Genomic DNA, 24637 nt, shown 5'->3' with positions numbered 1-24637 from the left:
GAAATCTCTCGAAGACCCCATGAAGCCGCCTCCGCCTGGAAGCTTTGTGCTCGGCCATGTGTCGGCCGTTTTCAGCCCTAATTGCTTCTACCTTAACTTCCCGTACGGCCTGAGGTCGATTGAGCAGCTGAGCTCGGAATGCGGGGAAAGGAAGTCCGAACAAGTACTTGCCACTCTAACGAGTGAATTGCAACACGCCTACAAAGCGAGCTTCCGAGTAAGCCGCCACAAGGTTTCCCTGGGAGAGGTGGTTGCTGCCCAGAGCCTCATGGACGGGCGCTGGTATCGGGCGCGCGTTGTGAAAGTAGTAGAGCACAGGCTTGACGTGCTCTACGTAGACTTCGGATTTTGCGAGTCTTTGCCCTCCCATCGGGTCAAGCCCCTTGAATATCGCTTCACAAAGGTCCCTCAGCAGGCAGTGCAAGCCTGCCTTGTGACAAAGAAACCCACCTGGGACGAGAACTCCTGCAGGGCCTTCGACAACTTAGTCTCCGGTAAAGACCTCGTGGTCGAGACCGTGCGCGTCTTTGAGGGGATCGTCTTCGTCCGGCTGTTTTTCTTGAAGAACGGCGAGCAGCCCAGAAGTGTAGCACGCGTTCTGAAGGAAAACCGCAAGACCGGGATGCCCTTGTGTTGAACTCGTTCAAATCCTGGGGCTCATTGACATGTGTAAATAAAAGCTTGACTTCCCGAAATGTCAGTGAGCTGCTTCAAATAACTTCATCCATGTCACAATGCATGCCATTGAAAATGTACACGTTTTTTTTTTCTTATTTCTAGCGCGGGACGGTGTGAAAAAAGCGAATACGATGAGTAAGAAACGGCCGGAAGTCTCTACTAGGAGCAGTTGGTAGGCTTGGTTGCAAAAATTGCGGTAAAGGATCGACCTCGTCACTAGCGGCACAAAAGCAAAAAAAGAAAATTCCCTCGCACTTCCCCGAGGGGGAGAGAGTGTAAGTGCGAATGCACGGTTGTTGATTGCGCGATTACGGTGGATATCGTGATCTTAATGAGTAGTCGAGAGATTACACACACGCACACAACTACAAAGAAAGATATTTCACTCGTTATTGCTGGTACCGTTGCCCGGTCCGCCATCATCGTTATCGAGATGCAGGACCAGCGACCGCTCTCGACGACGGCGCGCGCTCGACTAAAGGCGCAACCACATGCAACGTTTTGCCCGCGTCTTGCAACCGTCTGCGCCGACGCGCCGACGGTTGCAAGACGCGGCGCCGACGCGGAACCTGGCGCCGACGCGGAACGGGCGTTGGAGAGGGCGAGCAACCACATGAGACGCGCGAAGAGTGCTTCTCCGATCCAAGTTGCCAGACTTACTTTGGTAAAGGCAGCATCGTTCTGTTTAAGTCATTCTTAAACTGAAGAATAATCAAAACTTCAACAAACAAAACACGTTAAATTGATGTTCTATTAAATAAAGTGCTAAAGAGCCGCCAAATAAAGAGCCGCCATGTTGCGTGCGGAGGGGGACCGGAAATTGAGGACAGCAACATCCGGCGCAGACGCCGAAAACGGACCGAAAGTCTGGGATGCGCAGACACCGGCGCTCCGAGCGCGCTGCTGTGTATTTGGTGGCGCGCGCTGAACGCGCGTCGCCGCGGACGGTCTCCAAACGCGACCAAAACGTCGCATGTGGTTGCGCCTTAATACCCTCCCGCGCCACGCGGCCGCTACACGAACGCCCTCATGCGTCGGAATGCGGAGCGCCCGCTACGCGAGCGAGAGCTCTCCCGCCCGAAGTGGAGAGGAGGCGCCCAACACCCGCAGTCACTGAGCGGAGAGAGGAGGAGGAGAGTAGCGCCCGCCGTTACGGCGAGGGCTACACGAGAACCCTCACGCGTCGGAATGCGGAGCGCCCGCTACGCGAGCGAGCGCTCTCCCGCCCGAAGTGGAGAGGAGGCGCCTAACACCCGCAGTCACTGAGAGGAAAGAGGAGGAGGAGAGTAGAGAGCGCCCATCTCCCCCCGTTGCTAGGGAAGACGAGGAGCGCCCGCACCCGCAGCTGTTGCTATGCGGACGACGGCGGCGGACGATTCAGGCTCGCTTAAGAAGTGCATTCGCACTTAAAAAGTCCGTCACCTCCCCGAAGGGGATCGTGCGGAAATGCGAATGCATTGGGTGCACCGATGAGTGCGCAGTGCGCTGCGGCAAGCAGTAACGGAGAGAGGCGTGCGCTCCACTGCATTTATATACATTTTCCGAGCGCAGCGAGCGGAGAGAGGGTACGCGGATAGGAGAGAGAGACCCGCGCAACACGCCCGCCCCGCGCGCGAGCTCTCTCTCCCGCCAAGCTCCGCGATGCGAGCGCCCTCACACGCCCGAGCGCGCTCCTCCTCTCCACTCACTTTCCGCTACTCCGCCCGAGCTCCGCGATGCGAGCGCCCTCACACGCCAGAGCGCGCTCCTCCTCTCCCCTTGCCCTCCGCTACTCCCGCCCGAGCTACCGCCTGCTCGTCCGTCCTATTTGCACCATTCTGACACGGCTGAAGAAGCTTAGATTTGTAGAAGGGGTCGCGCTAACGAGCGAAATAGCGCAGAAAAGTCATGCACCACTCCCGTCTAAGGACGTTGTTGAAGGCGAAGCTTTCTTCGTGCGAAATCAAATTTCGAACTGTCGAAATCGAAGCCGCTGCGATCGAAAGACTAAAATAGAAAGTCCTATGTCTGCGTGCAAGTTAGAGTTATAGCTTCTGGTAATTGGGCAACAGTGGCGGGGGACAATCCCAAAGGATGGACATGTGCCGGGTGAAGAGGAAGACGTGGCGCGACACGAGCTAGGTCGCGCGGAGAGATAACACCTGCGGGCGGACGCTGAAGGAGCACGACAACCCCCGACTAAGAAATGCATTCGCATTTAAAAAGGCCAGAAGTGAACCAAAGGAAGGCAACCGGGTAAAATATATGAATGATGATTACCAAAGCAATTTACCATTTATTAATTTGTCTAAAGTAAGGAATAGTAAGGTTGATTAGAAATGAAGTTGGATAAGATAATGACTGATTAGTGGCTGATAGCAATTATTTTTGCGGATAAATAAGGTCGGGTTAAGGTGGAATAAAATCAATCATACCAGGAAAACACAAATCAGGATAAAATAGGGATTAATTAAGATGATTAAGCGAGATTATACAAAAAAAAATGACGAAAAAGGATGAATACAGATCACTTAGTGTAACGACTAAGGCACATTCAGGGCCCCTGGAAGTTCGCGCCAGACGCGCTCTCATCCCACCGTGTGGAATAGACCTTCCCAGTGGGCTCGCTCGCTCGGAGTAGGACCTGGTCCGTAAACTTCGTGTTGGGGTGCCCCTCTTTCCTGCGGTAACCCGGGCGTGGCCCCCGCGATACCATGCCCAGTTTACCACGACCTGCCCATTCTGTACGGCTCCTGCCGAAGACGCCGACACCAACCACCTGCTATGGACGAGCCCTCCCCTGAGTGCAGCGAGATCCCGACACCTTCGCGGTTTCTAATTCCCCCATATCTCCTCTTCTCTGGTATCCTCTTCTCTCTCTATCTTCTTTTAGTCCATCCTCCTCGTCTCAGTCCTGACTGAAGTGCCCTCATCAAGAGAGGCAGCTATCGGCTGTGCCATTTTCACCTGTCGCGTTCAATAAAGCAACAGAACAATACACAAAACGCGAAGAAGCTAAATGCAGACGGTTAGCACGACAACTGAATTTAGAACATCGTTGATGCGGATAATGCTGCGAGAAGTCGCCGGCGTGAAGAGCAATCTCAAAGGCGCGGGCGCTAACTTCGAACGCGACTTTCTGGATCGACCCTTCGGAGCTAGTTGGGACATGTGTGACCGGTTGTGATTCGATAACGACGTGGAAAGGATCGGTAATGTGCCTAATGCGAACGCTAAAGAATCGCCGTTGCGGGTGCTGACAGACGGATTTCCGCATGCTGCCAACGTGGAAGACTTTAAGGTCTGATGTTCGAATAGGGAGCCGTGCCGGGCGTCACTCAAAACTTGGCGAACAAAGTGGAGAGGAGAAAATGTTAGGCCAAGAAGGGTGAGGGGAAATGTTCGGGAGGCAATGAGCCGACGAGCAGATGTTGGGAGTGCTCGTCGCAGCGTAGATGTTAAGAAGGGAGGTATATGCGCTCGTCGAGGAGTAGCTGCGCGTAGTTATTACGGTAAAGCTATAGATTTTTCTATAGCTTTTTTGTCGTTTTTAATGGATTTTTTGTATAAGCCAGGCTAGAACTAGCGCAGAGCACCAACTTCCCTGTTTCCTCGGTCATCGTATCTCGGAGGTATTAGCGCACAGAAACGGGGACAAAGCTTCGACAACAGTGTCATTTTGTTCAAGCATCACCATAAAACCAGAGAAATCGTTGAGGCATTCCATATTTCCCCCAAAAAAGAAGATTGTGTAAGCCATTCCACGGTAACATTGTTAGATAAGGAACTCTCCCTATAAATCATCGTTGGTGTGAATTGTTGAGTGTACACGTTTTTTGCTATGTGCGCAGTCGATGGGCTCTTGCACTGGTGTGTGCAGTGTTGTACGGTATAAAAGTTTGTCTTTTTCGAATAAATCACTCAGTTGATAGAAGGCGCTTGTCCGTGCGTTCCTTTCTTTCTCCCCGTTTCTGTGCGCTAAAATGAATCAGTTCAAACTAGGGCGGCTCGCAGTGATGCATCGCATCTCATTTGCGAAAGTGGCCGAATTTTTAGGGTTATCTGCTCTCGTTGGTGAACGAAAAGGCCGGATTTTCCGGCGCATGAAAATACAATGCTTCAGCATCAATATATGTTCACCTACATCATACTCAGCTCTCTACACCGCCTTTGGCCGCAGTAGGCGCACCCACTACAGTTATCGTGAAATCGAAAATGCCGCGCTCAGACGCTCCTCAGAGTTGAAACACCCAAACTAACTATGCAACCCTTCGCAAATCTATTATGTCCCTGAAAAACAAAAACTAGTGTTATTTGTTTCAATATTTTGCAGCAAAATGCAATTTTGTTCTCTTTATGGTACCCCGTGAGCAGTAGAGCCGCGTTTATTCTATCTGCTTCCACCTCTCCTTTCAAACGTTCGTGGGGGACAATACACAAATGGTGATGATGATGATGATGATGATTATGATGAAAACTTTTATTTAAAATCAATAAATAGATTTTTAAAATCCTTGCTAGGAGTCGGCCAGTATCCCTTGCGACCTGGCGGCTCCCTGAGCTTGATTGATCTGAGCTGACCATCAGAGCCTCCCATGTGTCTATGGTGTGTGTGCCGTCGGATATATGTGGGCACGTCCATGTCATGTGGACCATGCTTGCCAGGCTTTCGCAATGTTTGCATTTGGGTTCAAATTGACCTGGGTAGAGTTTACTAAGCAGTAGCGGATTCGGGTAGGTTCCAACCTGTAATTTTCGCAAGATTGCAAGCCTCCCTGACGAATCGGGCTGCCATTGTCGCCGCCAGGCTAAAGCCAGCGGCCACCACGTCCCCGTAACAGGGCTTGACTAAATAAAGTTTACCTCCTCCTGCTCCTCTTCGTTCTTGCTGAGTTTGCGGTCTGCGTCCGGGTATTCTTTTCTTGTTAACCAGTAGTATTGAGTTATTTCTCGGGAGGTGAACATCCTGTCATTTTCATACAATATGTGTCCTGTGGAAGGGGCGCCTGAGCCTGCCTGGAAAGTGAGTTCTCGGGAGAGCTCATTTGCTCCTTCATTGCCTCTGAGATCCTGATGGGCCGGGGTCCAGACGCCATTGGTTGAGAATGCCCACACATTCATTTAATGTTTCAAAAACCTCCACCACATTACGTAGTTGTACGCCGACAACCCTCTTTAAAATCATTCTCCTTTTTTTTAGTTTGAATTGCTAAATGACAGCAACAAATTCTTAATTTCCAGTCCTCCGTGAGTAAGTGCGGGCCAGTTTCTCTGCGCGCAATCATTGCACAGCTTGCTGACGTCACCGCTCGAGCATCCCTTCCGAATGCTGACTTGGAACCCTGGTTCGCCTCGCGGCGTCAGCGATGCCTGCCTAGTTTGCGTCAACGCTTCGATACGGGGTGGACAGTTACCTCCTGGAAACGGAAGCATCCGCCGCGCTGGACATGGCGTCGAGGTACCCAGCTATAAAGGAGCCTGCGGGCGTTCTCAAGGGAATCCGAGTCCCGGTACGCTTGACGAACTACTCCAGCCCGGTCAAGCTTCACCTCATGTGCGAGTTGCCTGGAATGTTGCGCGCTGACGCCCACGACGGCTACCACATCGACCCGAGCCACGAACACGTCCACGACGCCTTCGTCGGAATGGCCTGCTTGGTTCGTCAAGACTCGAGCACACGACTGGCTTTTCGGGCGCTTGTGGCGGACGTGGTCAGGACACCAAGTGGCCTACCGTTGAAGGTACACGTGCTCTACCTGGACAGCGGCCGGACGAAGGCGGTGGGCTTTGATCGCCTCTACGTCATCGACGCGGAATCGGCGGCCAAACCAAAGGAAGTCGTAGCGTGTTCCATCCGCCGCGTCAAGCCGACCGACGCGAGCTCCAGTTCCGACCTGCAGCATCTGTGGCCACCCGGCACTTTGTTCGAGGTTGTCTTCTACACCGCGTGCGACGCTTGACTGTACGAGGTCGACTTGTACGCCAAGTGCCGCGTGCAGAAATCCGGGTGGAAGACTTACGACGTTGCCGAACACCTGGTGGAAAACGGCTTCGCAAAGCTCGTGGACACTCCTGCCGTCACTCCAGAAGCGGTCAAAGACTGTACCCAAGGGACTTCCAGTGCAGACTGCGACCCAGCTCACTTCAGGGAATCTCTCGAAGACCCCATGAAGCCGCCTCCGCCTCCCGAAGTTGGAAGCTTTGTGCTCGGCCATGTGTCGGCCGTTTTCAGCCCCAATTGCTTCTACCTTAACTTCCCGTACGGCCTGAGGTCGATTGAGCAGCTGAGCTCGGAATGTGGGGAAAGGAAGTCCGAAGAAACACTTGCCACTCTGACGAGAGATTTGCAACATGCCTACAACAAAGCGAGCTTCCGAGTAAGCCTCCACGCGGTTTCGCCGGGAGAGGTGGTTGCTGCCCAGAGCCTCATGGACGGGCGCTGGTATCGGGCGCGCGTTGTGGAAGTAGAAGTAGGGCACAGGCTTGACGTGCTGTACGAGGACTTCGGATTTTGCGAGTCTTTGGCCTGGCATCGGGTCAAGCCCCTTGAAGATCGCTTCACAAAGTTGCCTCAGCAGGCAATACAAGCCTGCCTTCTGACAAAGAAACCCACCTGGGACGAGAACTCCTGCAGGGCCTTCGACAACTTAGTCTCGGGTAAAGACCTCGTGGTCGAGACCGTGCGCGTCTTTGAGGGGATCGTCCTCGTCCGGCTGTTTTTCTTGAAGAACGGCGAGCAGCCCAGAAGTGTAGCACGCGTTCTGAAGGAAAACCGCAAGACCGGGATGCCCTTGCGTTGAACTCGTTCAAATCCTGAGGCTCGGTGACATGTGTAAATAAAAGCTGGACTTTCCGAAATGTCAGTCAGCTGCTTCAAATATCTTCATCCATGTCACAATGCATGGCATTGAAAATGTACGCTTTTTTTTTCTTATTTCTAGCGCGGGACGGTGTGAAATTAAAGCGAATACGACGAGTAAGAAACGGCCGGCAATCTCTACTAGGAGCAGTTGGTAGGCTTGGTTGCAAAAATTGCGGTAAAGGATTGACCTCGTCACGAGCGGCCCAAAATAAAGGCCAGAAGTGAACTAAAGCATGACAACCGTGTATAATAGATGAATGATGATTAGCAAAGCAATAAAAAGTAAGTAATAGTGAGGTTGATTAGCCATAAAGTTGGATAAGATAAATTAATGACTGATTCGTGGCTGATGGCAATCATTTTTGCGGATAAATAAGGTCGGGTTAAGGTTGGATAAAATCAAGCATAGTGGGAAAACACAAATCAGGATGGTATAGGGATTAATTAAGGGGATTAAGGGAGATTATACAAAAATAAATGACGAGAAATGATGAATACAGGTGACTTAGTGTAAGGACTAAGGCACATTCAGGTGCGATTAAGGTGGATGCGAGTGGACTTTGCGTAGCATTGGGATTGTAAAATAGTGAGATGGTAAAATAACGCCGCTTCTGTGTCTACAGGTGAACGCGCATATAAAATGTACCCGTCAGAATAGTACAGCCGGAATCAGAACCGCCACCTCAACGGTGGGCGTGCATAAGTAACGTCAGACTTTGGCATTCGAATCAACTAAGCAGACATAAGTGTGCCGAGTTTACCTCCTTCCCCAGAAATCATACAGCGAAGCTGTATATATGATTCCAGGGTTTTGCTCTGGCGGCATCTGCGTGTTCCGGCCAGAGAGGTGACTATGCGGTTTTCTTGTCTTGTCTACGGTCGATGGACGTTCCAATACGTCGGGGAGCTCTTTACCGGCTGCTTCGTACAGAGTGTGCGGCAGCTGTAACGGGTTAAGGATGACCCACACTATCTCGCGATCCTTACTCCTGTCGTTGCGTACGCCTTACGCGTTTTGTAGAACGACACTGTAATTTAAAAAAAAAAAAACACATGGGTACGTCGAGTCAGTTGTGTTCTTGCGATGCCATGGGACGGCGCTTGAACTGCCGAAGAGCAACTCCCCTACGACGAGTGGCGTAGAGAATTGCAAAGTGAATGTAAGGGTCGCCGCCGGGAGGCCCATACAAGAGATGAAGGCCTCGGCATCCGTCTTCAGTGGCTTCCTAGATCACGTAGGCACCAGGGGAAATTAGGAGGTTGATTGTCCGGCGAAAGAGGCGCATCACCCATCCACTTCGCTGAGTGATGCAATCAAGCTCCTGGGCTCCGCGCGGTGCCTTATCCGAAGCGACCTCGAAGCCGTGCACGCTGACCTCCGAGTTGCACCCGGCAAGCCACTTCACCCGCTTCTTTCGAGGGTACTGACCTAGAGCGTATGTTTGCAACATGACACTGATTCCAGTTGTACAAGAAAGCCTGCTTGCAGTGCTGGGCAGTACAAGAAAAGAAGAAGAAAGTGGAGAGGATGAAAATGTTAAGCCAAGAAGAGTGAGGGGAAGTGTTGGGGAGGCAATGAGCCGACGAGCGGGCGTGGGGAGGGCTCGTCGCGGCGTAGATGCGGGGGGGGGGGGGGGGGGGGGGGGGGAAGCGTTTGTCGAGGAGTAGCTGCGCGGAGTGATTACGGTAAAGCTATAGATTTTTCTATAGCTTTTTTGTCATTCTTTAATGTATTTTTTTTTATAAGCCAAGCTAGAGCTAGTGCAGAGCCCCAACTTCCCTGTTTCCTCGGTCATCGCATCTCATTTGCGAAAGTGGCCGAATTTTTTAGGTTATCAGCTCTTGTTGGTGAACGCAGAGGCCGGAGTTTCCGGCGCAAGAAAATACAACGCTTTAGCATCAATATATGACCACCTACATCATCCTTAACTGCCTAAACCGCCTTTGGCCGCAGTAGGCGCACCCACTACAGTTATCGTGAAATCGAAAATGCCGCGCTCTGAACGCACCTCACAGTTGAAACGCCCAAACTAACTATCCAACCCTTCGGAAATCTATTATGTCCTTGCAAAACAAAAACTAGTGTTACTTCTTTTATTATTTTGTAGCAAAAAGCACGAATATTTTTTGCTACTAAAATTGAGCTTTCTGTGTGCGAAAATAAAGCTCCCGAATCGACGGCCGGGCAGTAAACAAACATGGCTGCTCACCACAAGCAGACCAGCGGTCATGGAACTCGCAAAAAAGTACAGGTACGTCGCGACTCTTCCTGGCCAACCTGCCCCCGCAAATGTAAAAGAAACGGTGCCTCACGTGATCGCAAATGTGTTTTTACGATTCGCGATGTCTCATGCGTCCAAAAGAACCGCCAATTCAGCTGGTTACTTTCGGACGTCCAAACGGCGAGCGACCGTTTCTTGTTACTTTATCACCGCAGAGGTTTCCATCGTACGGTGGCCCCACCCTAGCAAGTGCCGGCACCTCGTTTGTAGGAGACGTCGACGGAAACGTCTCACATCTCGGTTTTCTGTTTCGTCGCGAATCTCGACGGTAGTGGAGTGACTTCGGACGGAGTTCGCTGCAAGCTTGCCGAAGCGTTCATAGCCAGCGCCGGCTTCAAACAGTAGAAAATAATGAAATCCGGTTTCGCCTATCGTCCAAAACGAGGCTAATTACGTCGGACTTCGTCCTGACTCGAGCTTTGTAGCGTTCAGGCGGGAGGTCGTCGGTCTCGTCATTCAGCGGCATCCGAAAGTCGTTCTCGGCAGTTTCAGTTCCGTGCATTTCATTATCGGCCGGCGCACGCCGTCTGCTCAACGCCGTAAAAATATACGGACAAAAAACAAGTTATCTCAAAGTTGCTGCTGCAATAAATTGTGTGCGCCTCAGTTTGGAGGACGATTCCGCAACCGCACCTTCTAATGACGGATTTCATGTCAAGAAATCTTGTGAAGAACTCGTTCAGAACGACGTTACCAAATCAATCCCTCCCCGGTTTCTTCGCGCGTGACTCCGCGCTCAAATTGTGTGAACGTTATATTTCTTGAGCCGCGTTATGTACAGTCCGATTTATGTCTGAACGACTGCAACATGTGTTGTGGTCCCAAAAGTATCGTCGATATTTGAACTTCGCTGTTTCTAGCCGTAATTGCATATCCAGCGTTGTGCATTTTACGCTTACGTTTTGTCACGGCCCTGATGCACTGCTGCCGTACTTCCTATGTGAAGCTTTTGTCAAAATGAATTACAATGCAAGCTTACTTTGACGATACATGTGTTGCATGGTGAGCTGACTCGACTGTGACTATAGTAGTACTTACATACCGTATAGAATTGTATAGAGGCTGCGGGTTTTATTGCACACGATTTTCTTGGAAAATAGAGGATGTGACTATTACACGGAGGAAAATTTGCTTTGTAAGGGGTTGTTTGCGAACATTGGCTTTATTCACGTTTCAGTACAAAAACAAGCTGTTTGGGATCTTATCATTCATTATTATCCTTGAAACGTTGTATTAATTTTACCACATCCTCTTTTCACGCCCCTAGAAGAGGGTGCTTGCAGCCTCAAAGTCGTTGGTGTGGCTCATACACTGGTAATAATAAGATAGTTTTTGTGTCACTCTTATTTTCCTAAAATTAATGGTTCAGCCATCGCAAGCATCCGCTATATAATTTAACATTGGCAAGGTTGAGCTCAATTTAAAGCAACCAGATTATTTATAAGAAAACAATTGACGGTTACATGGGCTTGGACAAGTGCCCATTTTTTTCAGTCAAGCCTCGTTAACAAAAAAAGAGAGAAAGTTTCGGCCATCCGTTTTAGTTTGGATGTATGAAACGAGGGTCTAACTGCTGTGCTGTGGCAGTTAATGCTGTCTGCTGTATTTGTGCTCCAAATAGAGTACGAAATCCTGGTCCGGTCTTTTCTGAGTTTCGCTAATTGGTGAGTTTCAGAGCAGGGGGCCTTTCATCCACATATTTCTGAACTTCTCAAGCACTTTTGTGTAGAACATGATGGGACCAAAGGCACATAAGAACGAAACCGAGCAGCTTTGGGCAGGGCAATACCAGGACTGCACACAGTGCAAAGGAAAGCAGTAAACAGGACAGCGTCAGAGGTGGGAAGTGGAGTAGGTTTCTTGCCAAATTCCCCATCAGCCTTTACCCCGTAATTATTCTCCTTGACGAAAGTAATAATCTGTTGCGGTGGTAACGAGAAGTCCACCTTTTTGTCTTCCGGAATAGCTACTGCTACGGACGAGTTAATTTCTTTGTAAAACAGGGTCGTGGCAGGGAGGAAGTTGCGGGTTACAGATGCTGTGTGTGGGGTTGAAAAGGAGACAGCGAAAAAGTGCGAAATTTGTATTCGTAATGAAATGTTGTCGGGTCAAATTCTCAAGCCTATTTTTCTTTTGCTTGTAATTGGCTAGACCATTTCCCAGCGGCTAAGGCGTTGCGCTTCTGAGCACGAGGTCGCGGGTTCGAGTCCCTGCCGCGGCGGCCGCTTTTCTGATGGAGGCGAAAAGCAAAAACGCCCGTGTGTGGGAGATTTCGGCGCACGTTAAAGATCTCCAGGTGGTCAAAATGAATCCGGAGCCGTTCACTACGGCGCTCTCGTTGCCTGTGTAGCGTCGGTGCGATAAACCTCATAATCAAATCAGTAATTGGTCGGACCGAACAATCATTACATACATGCTTTTGCTGCCTCCCTGCTGGGTACCATTTCGCGAAGTCTTACACGACTGTAATCACCCGGAATGCGCCAGAGTCATTCAGTGGTTGGGGTGTGTGGTGCTGTGCACATGGGGTTGGAGCCCTGATTCTGGCCTGTAGCAGGCTATCTCAAATAGAGGCGAAAGGCAGACCAGCCTGTGTGCAACATTCGGGTGGTCTGCGCCTTTCGAAGTGCACACCTTGTGGCCCACTGGTTCAGTCTGAACTTGATGGCACTTGAAGAGCAGCAAACAAGCTGGTCTGTCTTCCCTAGACTGCTGTTGGCAGCTAACAGTCATAGAGGGCCTCATTTACCAGTGCAGTGGTCTTGCTTGTGACAGCTCGCTTTTATGGACTAGGAGGTAACATAAACATGAAGACCAATGTTGCAGTCACCAGACCATTTACTGGATTGAGTGTGTGATGTTGTAATCTTTTGAGTATTTTTCAAAACTGAAAGGGGTGCTTGCCTGAAGAGGGAAATCAGTGTTGTTGTTGGTGTGAGGTTGGGTGGACTGCCTGCTGCTTGTGTGTGTTTTCTACTGCAGGTATGATGTTCTTGGGTTTGTCAGTAGTAAATATGTCGTCTAGTGGAGAGGTGGAAACTCTTTGTGGTCAAGCCAGCTTGGCAGCTAAGCCTTCAGTGTCCACAGATGAAGATTGTTCAAAAGTGGCCGTCCTTCTCTTATCCTTGTAGCCAAAACAGAACCTGTGCTGGAGGCATGCGAGAGCAGCTGAGAGAAACGAAGTTCGCAGGGTCTGTTGATGTTATGTGGCCCTGAGCACTTGTCCCTCTCCCAGCTGGCAATGAGCGAGGTTTTGTACATTGAAACATTGAGCACTCGTTGGGTTGCATATGGCCGTGCAAAGTGGTTATCAAAAGTGTGCTAAATATCACACGTTTTCTGTTGCTGAACCCAAGGATGCAGGTTCGATTCCCGACCGCGGCGGCCGCTTTTCTGATGGAGGCAAAAAGCAAAAACGCTCATGGGTTCCATATTTCGGCGCACGTTAAAGGATACCAAGGTGGTCAAAATTAATCCAGAGCCCTCCACTATGGCGCGCCTCATTGCCTGTGAAGGGTGAGCGCATTAAACCCCATTATCATTAGATATCACACATTGACTTCCACCTAGAAAAACATATCCGCCTAGGAATAAGCCTGAGCAAGTGGCCATTTTTTCACGTTATCACCTAATTATCTCCATAGTTGCGCTGTTCTGCTTCATATTGTGTGGGTGTTGTGATGCTTTTTTTTATGTGATTTTTTTTTTTTTGCGCCGTGTGGTGCACCTTTGTGTATGCTTGTGGCTGTCTCGTGGCCTTCCTCGACCGTCGCCTCTCTGAAAAAACGGTCGCAGGTGTCGTACGTCATCCGGGAGGAAGTGGAGAAGCAGCACCGGTCGGGCGTCAACTCACTCCAGTACGACCCGTACCTCAACCGGCTCTACTCGGCCGGCCGCGATTCGGTCATCCGCATCTGGAACACCCGCAATGTCGAGGTGGGCCTGCTCTCTCGTGAAGGAACGGGACGATTGCTTGCTGCCTGCTCACAGTCAGAATTTTGTAGGTCGTGGCAAAGGTTTCTGGCCTACTAAAACTTCAACGCAAAAGCTTAAAGTTAAAGTGTGATTGAATTATTTTATGAATCGTTGAACTCTGCTTGCAAGTGAAACCGCAGACTGAATGCAGGCAGTGCTCAGAATGCAAATATTGGTAGTGTAGTTTGTTTTGTCCCCTTAATCTCCACCACAGAGAGCCAAATTATTGCTGATGCCTATACTAAAATATCCATTCGTGTCATACATAAATGCCCGACCAATGAATTAGCCTACTGGTATCAGTGAATTGTGAGTGCTACCTTCACCTCCCCGGCTGTTTTGTGCATGCTGTCTGAATTTGGTGCTTCTATAAAAAAAAGTAAAAAAAAAAAACGAAATAAAAGAACCCGTATGACATAACTGAGTTCACACAATGTCATACAGTTTCAGAGATAAGTCCCGATCGAAAACCACAACCATCTACCCTGTAGCAGTGAAATGCAAATGGGGACGCTTTGCATATTCTCTTCAGCTGTTAACTTACGAACATGCGTTGGGGTTACTCTAAGATGCTTCGTTATTTGCATGGACAGATTTTATCTTCTCAGGTGTGCGGACATCGCATAAATTGGTTTGTACCCCGCCTCTGCCAAATTATCGAGACTCCTAAGTTTTCCTTATGAAATGGGGATTGTGGAAGCGTTAGTGTCCGATTGCCAAATCTGCTCTTGACCTGTTAGTATTCTTGTCATCCTTTTCCCTTCTGTCTTTTCTACTGCTCTGTGTTACTATGACTTGGCACATACCTGCATTCTCATCATCATTCCCATCACATGTAGCTTCAACACACTCTGCTACTCACCTAACTTGCACTCCGGTAATTAGCGTGCATAAATAACTCCTGCATGGCATCAGTACCTGTCTCTATCACATGTTCCGAAGTCGAAGGCAACAACGCATTCACCAGGTCCACCACCCTTAGTCTGTTGGAGTCATCGAGCTGTGGTTGTATTGTGGGTGCGTGCCAGTCTTGCATTCCAGTTGTCCCTGGTTCAAATACCACCCAAGACGTATATTTAACCTACATTCTTTGGAACAAAGGTTAAATGTAGGTTAAATATAGTCCCTGCTCTCTTTATTCTTTTGAGTTGGTGTCCTGTCTGTGTATCAGGGCATTGAATTTTTGAACTACCGAGTTGACTAACGCTTTCCCATTAAAAATGGCCCGGTCATTCTCACTTGCAAGAACAGTCCAAAACTACTTTGCAATAAAGAAAATCCGGCTTTTTAAATTGTTCTAGAAAAAGAATAGTTTTGATGTCGGTACACTCTCGTAGTGCTCCCGCCTAATGAACGCTCTTGACTTGTTGTGCAGTTCTCGGGGGACGCTGGAGGCTCCATGCTGCAGGACCCATACGTGCAGTCCATGGAGCACCATACGGACTGGGTCAACGACATCGTCCTCTGCTGCGGCGGAAAGAACCGTAGGCTGCTCTTCTTTCTGTTCCTTCTTCCTTCTCTCTCTCCCTCTCTCTCTCCCTCTCTCTCTCTCTCTCTCTCTCTCTCTCTCTCTCTCTCTCTCTCTCTCTCTCTCATTAACAGAGGCTCTCTTCTTGTTCAGTCCTCATGATACTATGATACTCTTCAAAGTGGGGGGACTGGGCGACACTCAACGATAATCCAACACAAGGGCGCACTCTACACTTTCACTAATCAAAGCTAAGGCGAATGCTCAGGAAGAAAAAGTTTTCTTGGGAGAGCTCATTAAAAGGACCCTGCAGCACTTGCCATCGACTAGTCGGAATGTGTTTTGGGGTAAAGTCTGTCGTCCCAGTAATCTCCTCTTGCGAGAATTTTATGAAAATCTGTTCACTTTCACCGAAACTATGCGCGATGAGAAATTGCACATAATTGTTCCCTCTCAGCTTGACTGCGGACAACGTGACGAAAGCTGTGCGCTCTCTCCCGGAGAGGGGGCGGCCAGCGGCGTTTTCTTCTGTGGCCTTCGATATATCGCAGGCCGGGAATTTTCTCCTTTTCTCTGCAATGTGGAGGGGTCTATTTCTGGTCAGGTGCCACAAAAAACAGGCATAGCGGCCTGCTCGCAAGCGCGTGCTCAGACTGGAAGAACGTTTTTGAAGCAATAAACGTTTGTTGTCGAGTGGTCTAATTGAAAGGGGTGTATTGAGTTCGTCACTCAAACTCGGTGCGCACTCACAACACAATAGAAACGCAAAAGCTGTGCGAACAGGTTCAGGCGTAGAAGAGGTTGGTACACAGCGCCGACGACGGTGGATCGTCACAGGAAATGCGAGAAATAGTCCGCAAAGTTGACCAGCGACAGCCAATATGACAGCCATGGCTGCAATGACATCGTATAGGCCATGCCAGGGGTGTATAATGAGGAAAATTGAAGCGAGAGCAGTTGGTTTTTCTGCGTCTTTCACAGCGATTTGTGCGCTCACTGCTTCACGTGCACTTGTAATATTTGGCTCAAGTATTCCTGGCAGTGTAATCTAAACTTCGTGCAGGTTTACTTGCACCGCTCAGAGAGTGTTGCAGGGTCCCTTTAGGGTTTTAAGCTTACGCTGTAGAGGAGTGAATAAGAGGGAGCTCTTTGTTGGCTCTCATGTATGTCGTGTTTTGAACATGCAGCGGGGAACTGAAGTTTCCCATAGACTACTAAACCGATTCAAGTGTAGCTTTTAAGAGGGGAATGTAACCAGGAAAGAGAAAAGAAATTACAAAATATGGTTACAATGATTAACCTTTCCCCTGTATTTTGTTTAAGAAAATGGAAGTGTAATGGATTTGCGCTGCTGGACACAGGAATGGGAGCGTTGCCGTTTGATTGCCATGGAAGGGGGAGAGAAGGAAGATGGACTGAATGGGCAGAGACTGTGAACGGAAGTTACGAAGTGGAGCACGTGCATGCTTCTCCTGCTCGCCCAATCGCTCTTGCTCTCCTCCAGTTTGTCCATGAATGAAAAAGCAAAAAGGGGGAGAAAGAACTGCAAAAAGAGCATCGGGACCGTGTCTCATGTTTGGATGGCTTGAAACTTGATCGATATCACGTGGTCTTATGCGTTAACCGCAAGGTGTGCACCCATTTTGGAGTGAAAGCTCTGTTACTCCAGAGCAAGCCTAGAAAATGCCTTGCAGCAGCAATTTGACCTTCAGGCTCAGTCAAGGTTAAGCCAGCACCTTGGGTGGTTGTGCAGTGCGATTGCGGAGTAGCCACTTGTTCATTCCAGGGGGGTGGGAGGGAAGAAAGGGGAGGCAGGGGAAAAGATTAAGGCCGTGTGCTATCCGGAAATGATGTCAGGAGGTGCTGGCTGCATCCAAGTTCCCTGCACGTTTGAGGAGGGACACTGCTCTTAAAACAGCTTCCTCTAATTTTTAAGTTAACTCTGTGAAACTCCTCCGTCTTGCTGGTTTTCCCCCACTGATTTCAAAGATGCCACTATTTTTTGAGTCTGTCAATTAACTCCCGAGATAATTAGAGGTAACAAGTCATTTTTGGGGGAACAATAGACAAAATATTATTAGCCATAAAAATGTAATCCTTATATTTTCCAGTACTGCAAACCCTGGTGAATGCAATAAGAGAAGCGGTGTTTTGACGCTTTCCCCCCCGAGATCTTTCTTTCCCTTGTGAAATCTTTCCCCCTGTGATTTTTCAGTTTTTATTTTGGCCATGCACTGCGAGGGTCAGTGAGAAGTTTGAAAAATTTGTCAGCAACTGTGTGTGCGTGTATGTGTGTGTACAGAGCACGCAAGTGTTCGTGCATTATGTGCTTAGAAAGCTGGCAAGAACCCTATCTGTTACATCGCATCCTGATATTTAAAGTAATTTTCCCTCCTCTCTCCCCCTCTCCCTCCTTCTTTTCCACCACGGCCACAGTGATATCCGCCTCGAGCGACACCACCGTCAAGGTCTGGAATGCCTACAAGGGCTTCTGCATGTCCACCCTCCGGACACACAAGGTACTCCCCTTACGGGCTATCCTTGACTCCACACTGCTGGGGATGGCGTACTTATGTGGCACATGTGCTGAGAATTGTGCAAGTTTAAATTTTCCCCGATGGGGCTACGAAGGTTTCTCACAGCAGGTGCAAATTTCGCCCAGGTTGTTCAGTCAGATGTATCCCAGCATTCCGTTGTGTTTTTGGTTGCTCGTCACGGAGCCTAGCTAATATGGGGTGCATGCTTTAACGGTGAATGAAGGAAATGGGGGAAAGTGTTCATTGGTGGATCCAGAGGGGGGGCCAGATGTCCTGACCCCCCCTTAATTTTTGAATTTATACCCCCAATGAGAGTACCCCTTAGGTCGTAGAAAAAGCGTATAGTTGGTGATCTTTTTTCAGTTCCTTGTATTTGTAATTTTTCTAAATTTCAGTGAATAAAACAAGCTACTATTCTCCTCCTCCTCCTCATCACCACTACCACCACCACCACCACCACCACCATCATCATCGTCATCACTAATAGAAGCTGACCCCCCCCCCTTCTTGGAAAAAATCTGACTACGCCCCTGAAAGTGCCATGCAGGTGGCCTTCCGTCCGGTTTGTGCTGAAGGCCTAAGCTTTCCATACTCAGATTACTGCATTTCAAAAATCTCTCTGCCCAAGTTCTCCTGCAGAATTGGTACACCTGAAAATTTCTTTTTGCATACAGTATTGAATGTACTGCCAGCCATTGGAAGACACAGTTGAGATTTTCATTGTCTCACCGAAACCATATTGAAGAGCAACAGCAGCTTCACTGGTTGCACTCTGAAGTTATTTGAAAGAAAATGTTTCTATTCACCGACAAAGTGTTAGGATTTGGTGTGATGTGGGGATCCGTGCAAGTTGACGTTGCATATCGCTGCAGTTTTCTTTCCTCCATGCTGTGTTTACTTTTTGGCGCAAACGTAACTGCACTTGCTGTTTGCCATTGCCTTGGGGCAGTGGGCTTGGCTTGAAGACAGTGCACATGCATCGGGAGTGGCATGCTAAGCATGGTATGCCATATGCTATCTGGCTGGCACGTGACGATTCACATTGATAGGCAGGAATGTGCCCATGGCGACATTTTTGTAGCTTTCGTAGCACCCAAGTCTTTCCACTTGGAGATGTGATGGCCGCTGCTTTCACTAGTGACGTGGGTGAGGCTTTGAAGCTCACTTTTTAACCACATTATCAGCCCTTTTTCTGCATGTGCAGGTTTGTTTCATTCTGGCAGGAGGCAGCGGGCTGTAGTTGGAGCTACCGCCATTGCATCACAGTTGCCACTGGCACCATGTTGTCGCCTCTACTGCAGTGTAGACCATTTATAACGTAACCGCTTCTAGTGCGGGACCAGATATAGCGCAAGGTTTTGTGACCACTGGTTCGCCTCCCAAAAGAAATCAATACAAAAGTTTACCACTTAAAACGTGGTTGGCCGACGCACAATACCATTTATAGTGCGTTTTTTTTTGGCGGGTCCACTGATTGACCAGTGCAGCTGCGGCATTGTTTTAGGGTCACAAGAAAGAAGAAAAAAAACATGGAATCACCCGTCAGCACACACTGCCTGCTCTCCTCTAACTTTAGAGACAAAAAAGGAAAAAAATTAGGCACCCTTTAGTTGCGCATTCTGTTTGCATTCACGTGATAACCGCAACTGCTCTTGCTGTTGGGGCATCTCAGAAGATAGCGAGCCTCTTCCCCTCCCTCCCTCCTTCCCATACGGGGGGACGAGTAGGTTCCTTTTAATAGAACGTTGTGCAGATAAGCAACCACCGTTTTCCTTTCGGTACGTCTGGTCATAGCGAGCCGACGTGGGACGTTTCCACTGCCTATGCGTTATCTTATCAACACAACTGCGGGTGTACGCAGGGCTTTTCCCCTCCCTGCGACATCCTTTCGTCTAGACGCTAAGAAACGCAGACGCGCTTTTTCAAAACACAAACATAAAGTTGCAGCCGTGCTCCCGGTTTGTGAGGTTGTGCAACGGCGTCTTATGGGGGAAAAAAAGATAAACTAAAGACCGTGCCTCTGTTTTAAGTGGCCTTCATTTGAGTGATAATAAACGAAGAATGATTGGGGGACAGGTTGCAGTGGGGTTGGATTTGTGCATGTTTTGTTTGTGGTGTGATACCGCTTGTGGGGCAGATTTGCGCGGCTCCCACGACGTACCTTATAAGTGGTCTGCACTGTAGCACCGTAAGGGTGCTATCCGCAGTGGCGTCAGGGAATCTGTGTGTGCTGCGTTTTCGCGTGCAGGAGACACTTTTAATGCAGTTTTCTCTTAATGGTATTCATATATTTTACTGTAGTGAAATTTCAACTTAGTACAGTAAATTATGAATTTTGCTGACTTTCATTTCACTCTGGTTTTACTATGTATTTTGTATTTTTAATATCGGTCTTAGATTGTCATATGTTGAAGTGAATACTGAATACATGTGCATTGCATCAAATATTGAGAGCAAAAAACCTATGGTGCGGTCGCGAAAGAATTACTTAAGCTATACTGAGGTTTGATGTCACTGCTGTTGGGCTGTGGCTGTTTCTGGTGGCTTGTTCTATCCAGTAATTTTTACTCTTGTGTCCAGGATTACGTGAAGGCCCTGGCCTATGCCAAGGACCGGGAGCGAGTGGCTTCGGCTGGTCTCGACCGCGTCATCTTCCTCTGGGACGTCAACACGCTGACCGCACTCACAGCGTCCAACAACACAGTCACCAGTGAGCCACCTGACTTTCTCTCCTTTTTTCACGCTTTTTATTCTCTCATAGCTCTTCTAAGGCACGTGAGTAGGCATGTGCGAATATTAGTTTTTAATGGGAAAGCATCGAATGCTTCATTATGCGAAAATTCGGCGTCGACGAATATGAAAAGAAGAAATGTAAAGAAAAGAACATTGGATGAATTTGGAATTTGCGATTCGAACCTGGGACCTGTGGAATGTGAGTTCAACGCGAGTCCCTTACCTTACTGCTAATCTTTGGATGCAGCCAACAGAAGACGGATCTAGTGAATGCATTGCAACCTTCGACTCAGAAATGTGTGCTTGAGGCATGTTTTGAGGCCCACAAGGGTAAGTTGAGCGTGCTAATCATGGTAGTATCAGAGCACAATCACATTAATAGCATTTAAAGGGGCCATGCAGAAAAAACACAACTTTGGTTCATTCGAAAGATTGCCTCATTAGAATCATACTGACACCACTTTTAATGCACACTTCGCTCAAATGAGCTACATAATTAGGAAAAAAGGGAATGGCCATGCGACCCACTAGCTGACTTCCCGCAACAGAACCTATGATGTCATACGTTCCAGCTCTGCGATTGGCTGAGGCCGGCAAAAGAAAACGCAAATTAGTAAGGCTTGTAAGCTTGCCGAATGAGCTACAGTGTTGACCGGTTATAACGTATGCCACGGGAGCCGCAAAAATCCGCACTATAAGCGGTACCGCACTATGACCAAAACATGCGCGAATCCAACCACATCGCAACCTACCTCTCAAGTCATCCTACATTTATCATCACTCAAACAGAGAGCACTTAAAAACAAAGGCACGGTCTTTATTTCGTACATTTTTTTCACATCAGCCGCTGCTGCAGGGTCTTGGGCATTGCAAGCGCGGCTTTAACTTTCGTTGTGTTTGTGTTTTGAAGGACCATGGCTGCGTTTTTAGCGTCAATGAACAGATGCCGCGAGACGAGATAAGAACGCCAGCGGGATTTTTTTTTTACCCCACCTTGTGTTCACGGTGCCGAAGGCGGCTGCTTATCAGCGCAACGTACTGGTGGTGGAAATCTTCGGCTTTGCTGGGCTCGCTTGTTCGGAAAGGGCAAGAGCGGTGGCTTATCTGCACAACGTTCTAAAGCGTGAACCGCATGGAGCAATTTCGTCTCGCGAAAACGTGCAGTGCATGCCGCCGGCGCGCTGACGCCGGCGCAAATACAACTGGCGTGGTGTGTGTGGCGCAGCAGCAACATGGCGTCGGCATGGACCGTGAAGTGATGCAGCGAGCTCCAGTGACCGCTTCTACCTGTTTGCTGAAATGCCACACGAGGCGCTAGCGAAGATGCTCACGCTAAAAAAGAGCTGACAATCTGGGCGATAGGAGGAATATAAACTGCCAACCACGTTGCGGCTCAGAGCGCTTTGAATCTCCCACCATGTGCGCTCCTCCCATTGGTGCAAGTCGGCAGGCTCCTCCCACTGCCACGCGAAGAAGCCACCGCGAGCGCAAAATCGTCGACACGAAAAAAACGAAGAAATGTCGATGTGCACGAATCGTATGCGAAAACGGGCCATGTTGTTGACGCTTTATAGAAACAACTTGCCGCATGCGGACAGGGAGGAAAGTCGCTATCTTCCGAAGTGCGTCAAGTGAGGACAGTTGTGGTTATCCCGTACGCACGAACTAAAGAGTGCCTATTTTTGCTTGTGTGTCGAAGTTAGAGGAGAGCAAGGGGTGTGCGCTGTGGCAGATGGCCGATTTCATCCTTTCTTATTTCTTTTGGTACCCAAAAACGATGCCCCAGCTGCGCCGGTCGATCAGCAGACCCGCCAGAAAACCGCACTATAAGCGGTATTCTGCTTTGGCCACCGTATTTTAAGCGGTATGCTTGTGCATTGTGTTCTATGGTAGGCAAACCGGTGGTCACAAAAACCTGCGTTATATCCGGTCTCGCACTATAAGCGGTTACGTCATAAATGGTCTACACTGTATTTGCGCTTAAATTTAGGGCACATTCTTTAAGCAGTAGGAATAGTGGGACAAAACAAACAATGGAAGTTATGAAAAAGTACTGATGCATACTGCTGTTGGTACTGCGCGCACTATGCTTGGTTTAGCTGCCAGGACTGCAGGGCTTTGGGGTTGTCTCAGACGGCACTGGCCGATCGACGCAAGCAATGTTGTCTTACGTGACCATATTGGTTTAAAGGAGTGGTCTAAATGTGATAGTCTTTCTTGGGCTACTTAAACCCAACATTCCTAGTCTGTTTGTCTGTCTGTCTGCCTGTTCCTTGATTCATCCACCGGGCCGAAAGTTAAAAGAATACTTTAACGAGACGTCTATCTAGGCAAAGCCATTCCAAACCACTAAATGTGGAAACATACTTCTTGCTTGTCAACACTGTTTAGCAAAACAAAACATTAGGAATATTTGAGGCAGAAGAGCAGTGCACAACTGGTACTATGCAGTGTTCTTTTATTTTAAATTAAAATACATGGCTGTTTGATATCTGTAAAAGCAAATAAAAGAATATGTCATGAAGACAATGTTTTGACCTTTTGAAAAATACCAAAAGCGCTTGTGTGCGAGCCTAAACCTCGCAACGACATTCCCTAACGTCCAGCACTAACAAAAGGTTCCAGTAGATGGCGTGTGAGCAGTGGAATGCAGGGAAAAGGAATCGGCTTGTGTAAAACTCCACCGTGTTTATCGTGGGAGGACTGATGCAGAAGGGGAAGAGCACGAGAGGTGGGCGGGAAAGATGAGAGAGGCATTTACGTCGCAACGGCAACAGAGAACTATCGTCTTTCGACGACATTCGGAGAGAAGTGAGCCAATACCACCCATTTTACTACGAAGCGGTGTATGTCTCACCCCCCCCCCCCCCCAGTTTTCATTCTGGTGAAGCAGATTTACTCGGCCCCGCTCCGGGGCTCCTCCTCGCCACCACCGACCCCTCTTTCACAATGGTTATCACAACGGCTGTTCCCCTCGCCACTACTGGTGCCTCTTTCGCAAGTTTCACAGTCGGCTGGCAGTGGCCGTAGCGCCGTTATCGCATGATTACGCAGAATTAACAGCCGTGCAAATGGGTATAAAAATGTCCGAAAGCCGCCGCTACCGAGGACGTAGCCGCAACCATTGCCGCCTCGAATTCCACCTCGCCCTTTAGCTGCGGGCCTCTCCACGTTAAAAGCAACTCGCCCCGTTGGAATGCCGGCGTGAGCACATTATTCTTCTTTAAAGGAGCCATGAAGACAAAATACAAGTTGGGTTTATTAGAAAGACTGCTTAGTCCCGATAACAATGATACCAATGTCATCGCAATCTTCGAAAAAATAACGGAGATATTCAAGAAAACGTGCGAAGCAGTCGCGACCCCTTAGCCAATTTCCCGCAACTTTTCTATGACGTCACGGAACCTTGTTTGTGCGATTGGCGGCCGCCTAACTCACCTGTCACGACGACACATGACTGGACGTCTGTAATGGGGCCTCTAGTTCCATTTGACCGCATCACTTGAATGCTAACGTGCAGTTAACGCACTGAAAATTATATTTTATTGTTGGCCCGTATGACGTCAGTCTTGCTCATAACACGTCACTGTGGCGCAAAATTTGAAAGTTTTTAAATACTTTTTGCTTTTTTTTCGTTAAAAAACATCTTTTGTGGCTCTAATGAAGCTGAGTGAGATACTGAATCCTAGTTCTTTCAAATGAAACGAAGTTGTATTTTCTCTTCATGGCTCCTTTAACTTGAAAGCCATTCTGAGCGACATTGTCACGTCGGCGGCTCTCGTTGACCTGCTGGTCATAGTTCTTCTGTCAGAAGAATAATGACAGATCTCAGTCTGGCCACATATAAACTACTTCTCCCTTTGTCGTTGTATCTCATGCCTAATTATGCACCCATCCCCAGTTGCCGGTTTAGGCCTGCACAGATTGGGGGTGTAGCGAGGGGGTATGCACGCGCAGCAGGGCTTAAAGGAGCCATGAAGAGAAAACACAAGTTTGGTTCATTCAGTGCCTCGTTTGAAGCAAACTGACACCACTTTTAACGTAAACTTCGCTCAAATAAACTGCATAATTAGAAAAAAAAAGGGAGTGGCCATGCGACCCACTAGCTCATTTCCCGCAACAG

General features: G+C 48.8%; 1 protein-coding gene across 2 annotated transcripts in view; it reads left to right on the top strand.

Moving 5' to 3' along the window:
• Nucleotides 1–9698: 9698 nt before the first annotated feature.
• LOC144175125 (WD repeat-containing protein 48) overlaps nucleotides 9699–24637 on the top strand; it is a 63084-nt gene continuing 48145 nt past the window's right edge. For both annotated transcript variants that reach the window (XM_077704206.1, XM_077704205.1), the window contains exons 1-5: nucleotides 9699–9771; nucleotides 13597–13737; nucleotides 15152–15260; nucleotides 17681–17763; nucleotides 20362–20491. In XM_077704206.1, coding sequence (XP_077560332.1) covers nucleotides 9718–9771; nucleotides 13597–13737; nucleotides 15152–15260; nucleotides 17681–17763; nucleotides 20362–20491 — 517 coding nt within the window. In that variant the 5' untranslated portion in view covers nucleotides 9699–9717. The remainder of the gene's footprint in view (nucleotides 9772–13596; nucleotides 13738–15151; nucleotides 15261–17680; nucleotides 17764–20361; nucleotides 20492–24637) is intronic.

This window comes from Haemaphysalis longicornis, unplaced genomic scaffold (genome assembly GCF_048455015.1).
Source record: "Haemaphysalis longicornis isolate Haplotype H1 unplaced genomic scaffold, Haemaphysalis longicornis Haplotype H1 scaffold_3, whole genome shotgun sequence".
In the NCBI taxonomy this organism is placed as follows: Eukaryota; Metazoa; Arthropoda; class Arachnida; order Ixodida; family Ixodidae; genus Haemaphysalis; species Haemaphysalis longicornis.
Note: the sequence above shows the minus strand (reverse complement) of the source record. Positions and strands in the feature narration are given on the sequence as shown.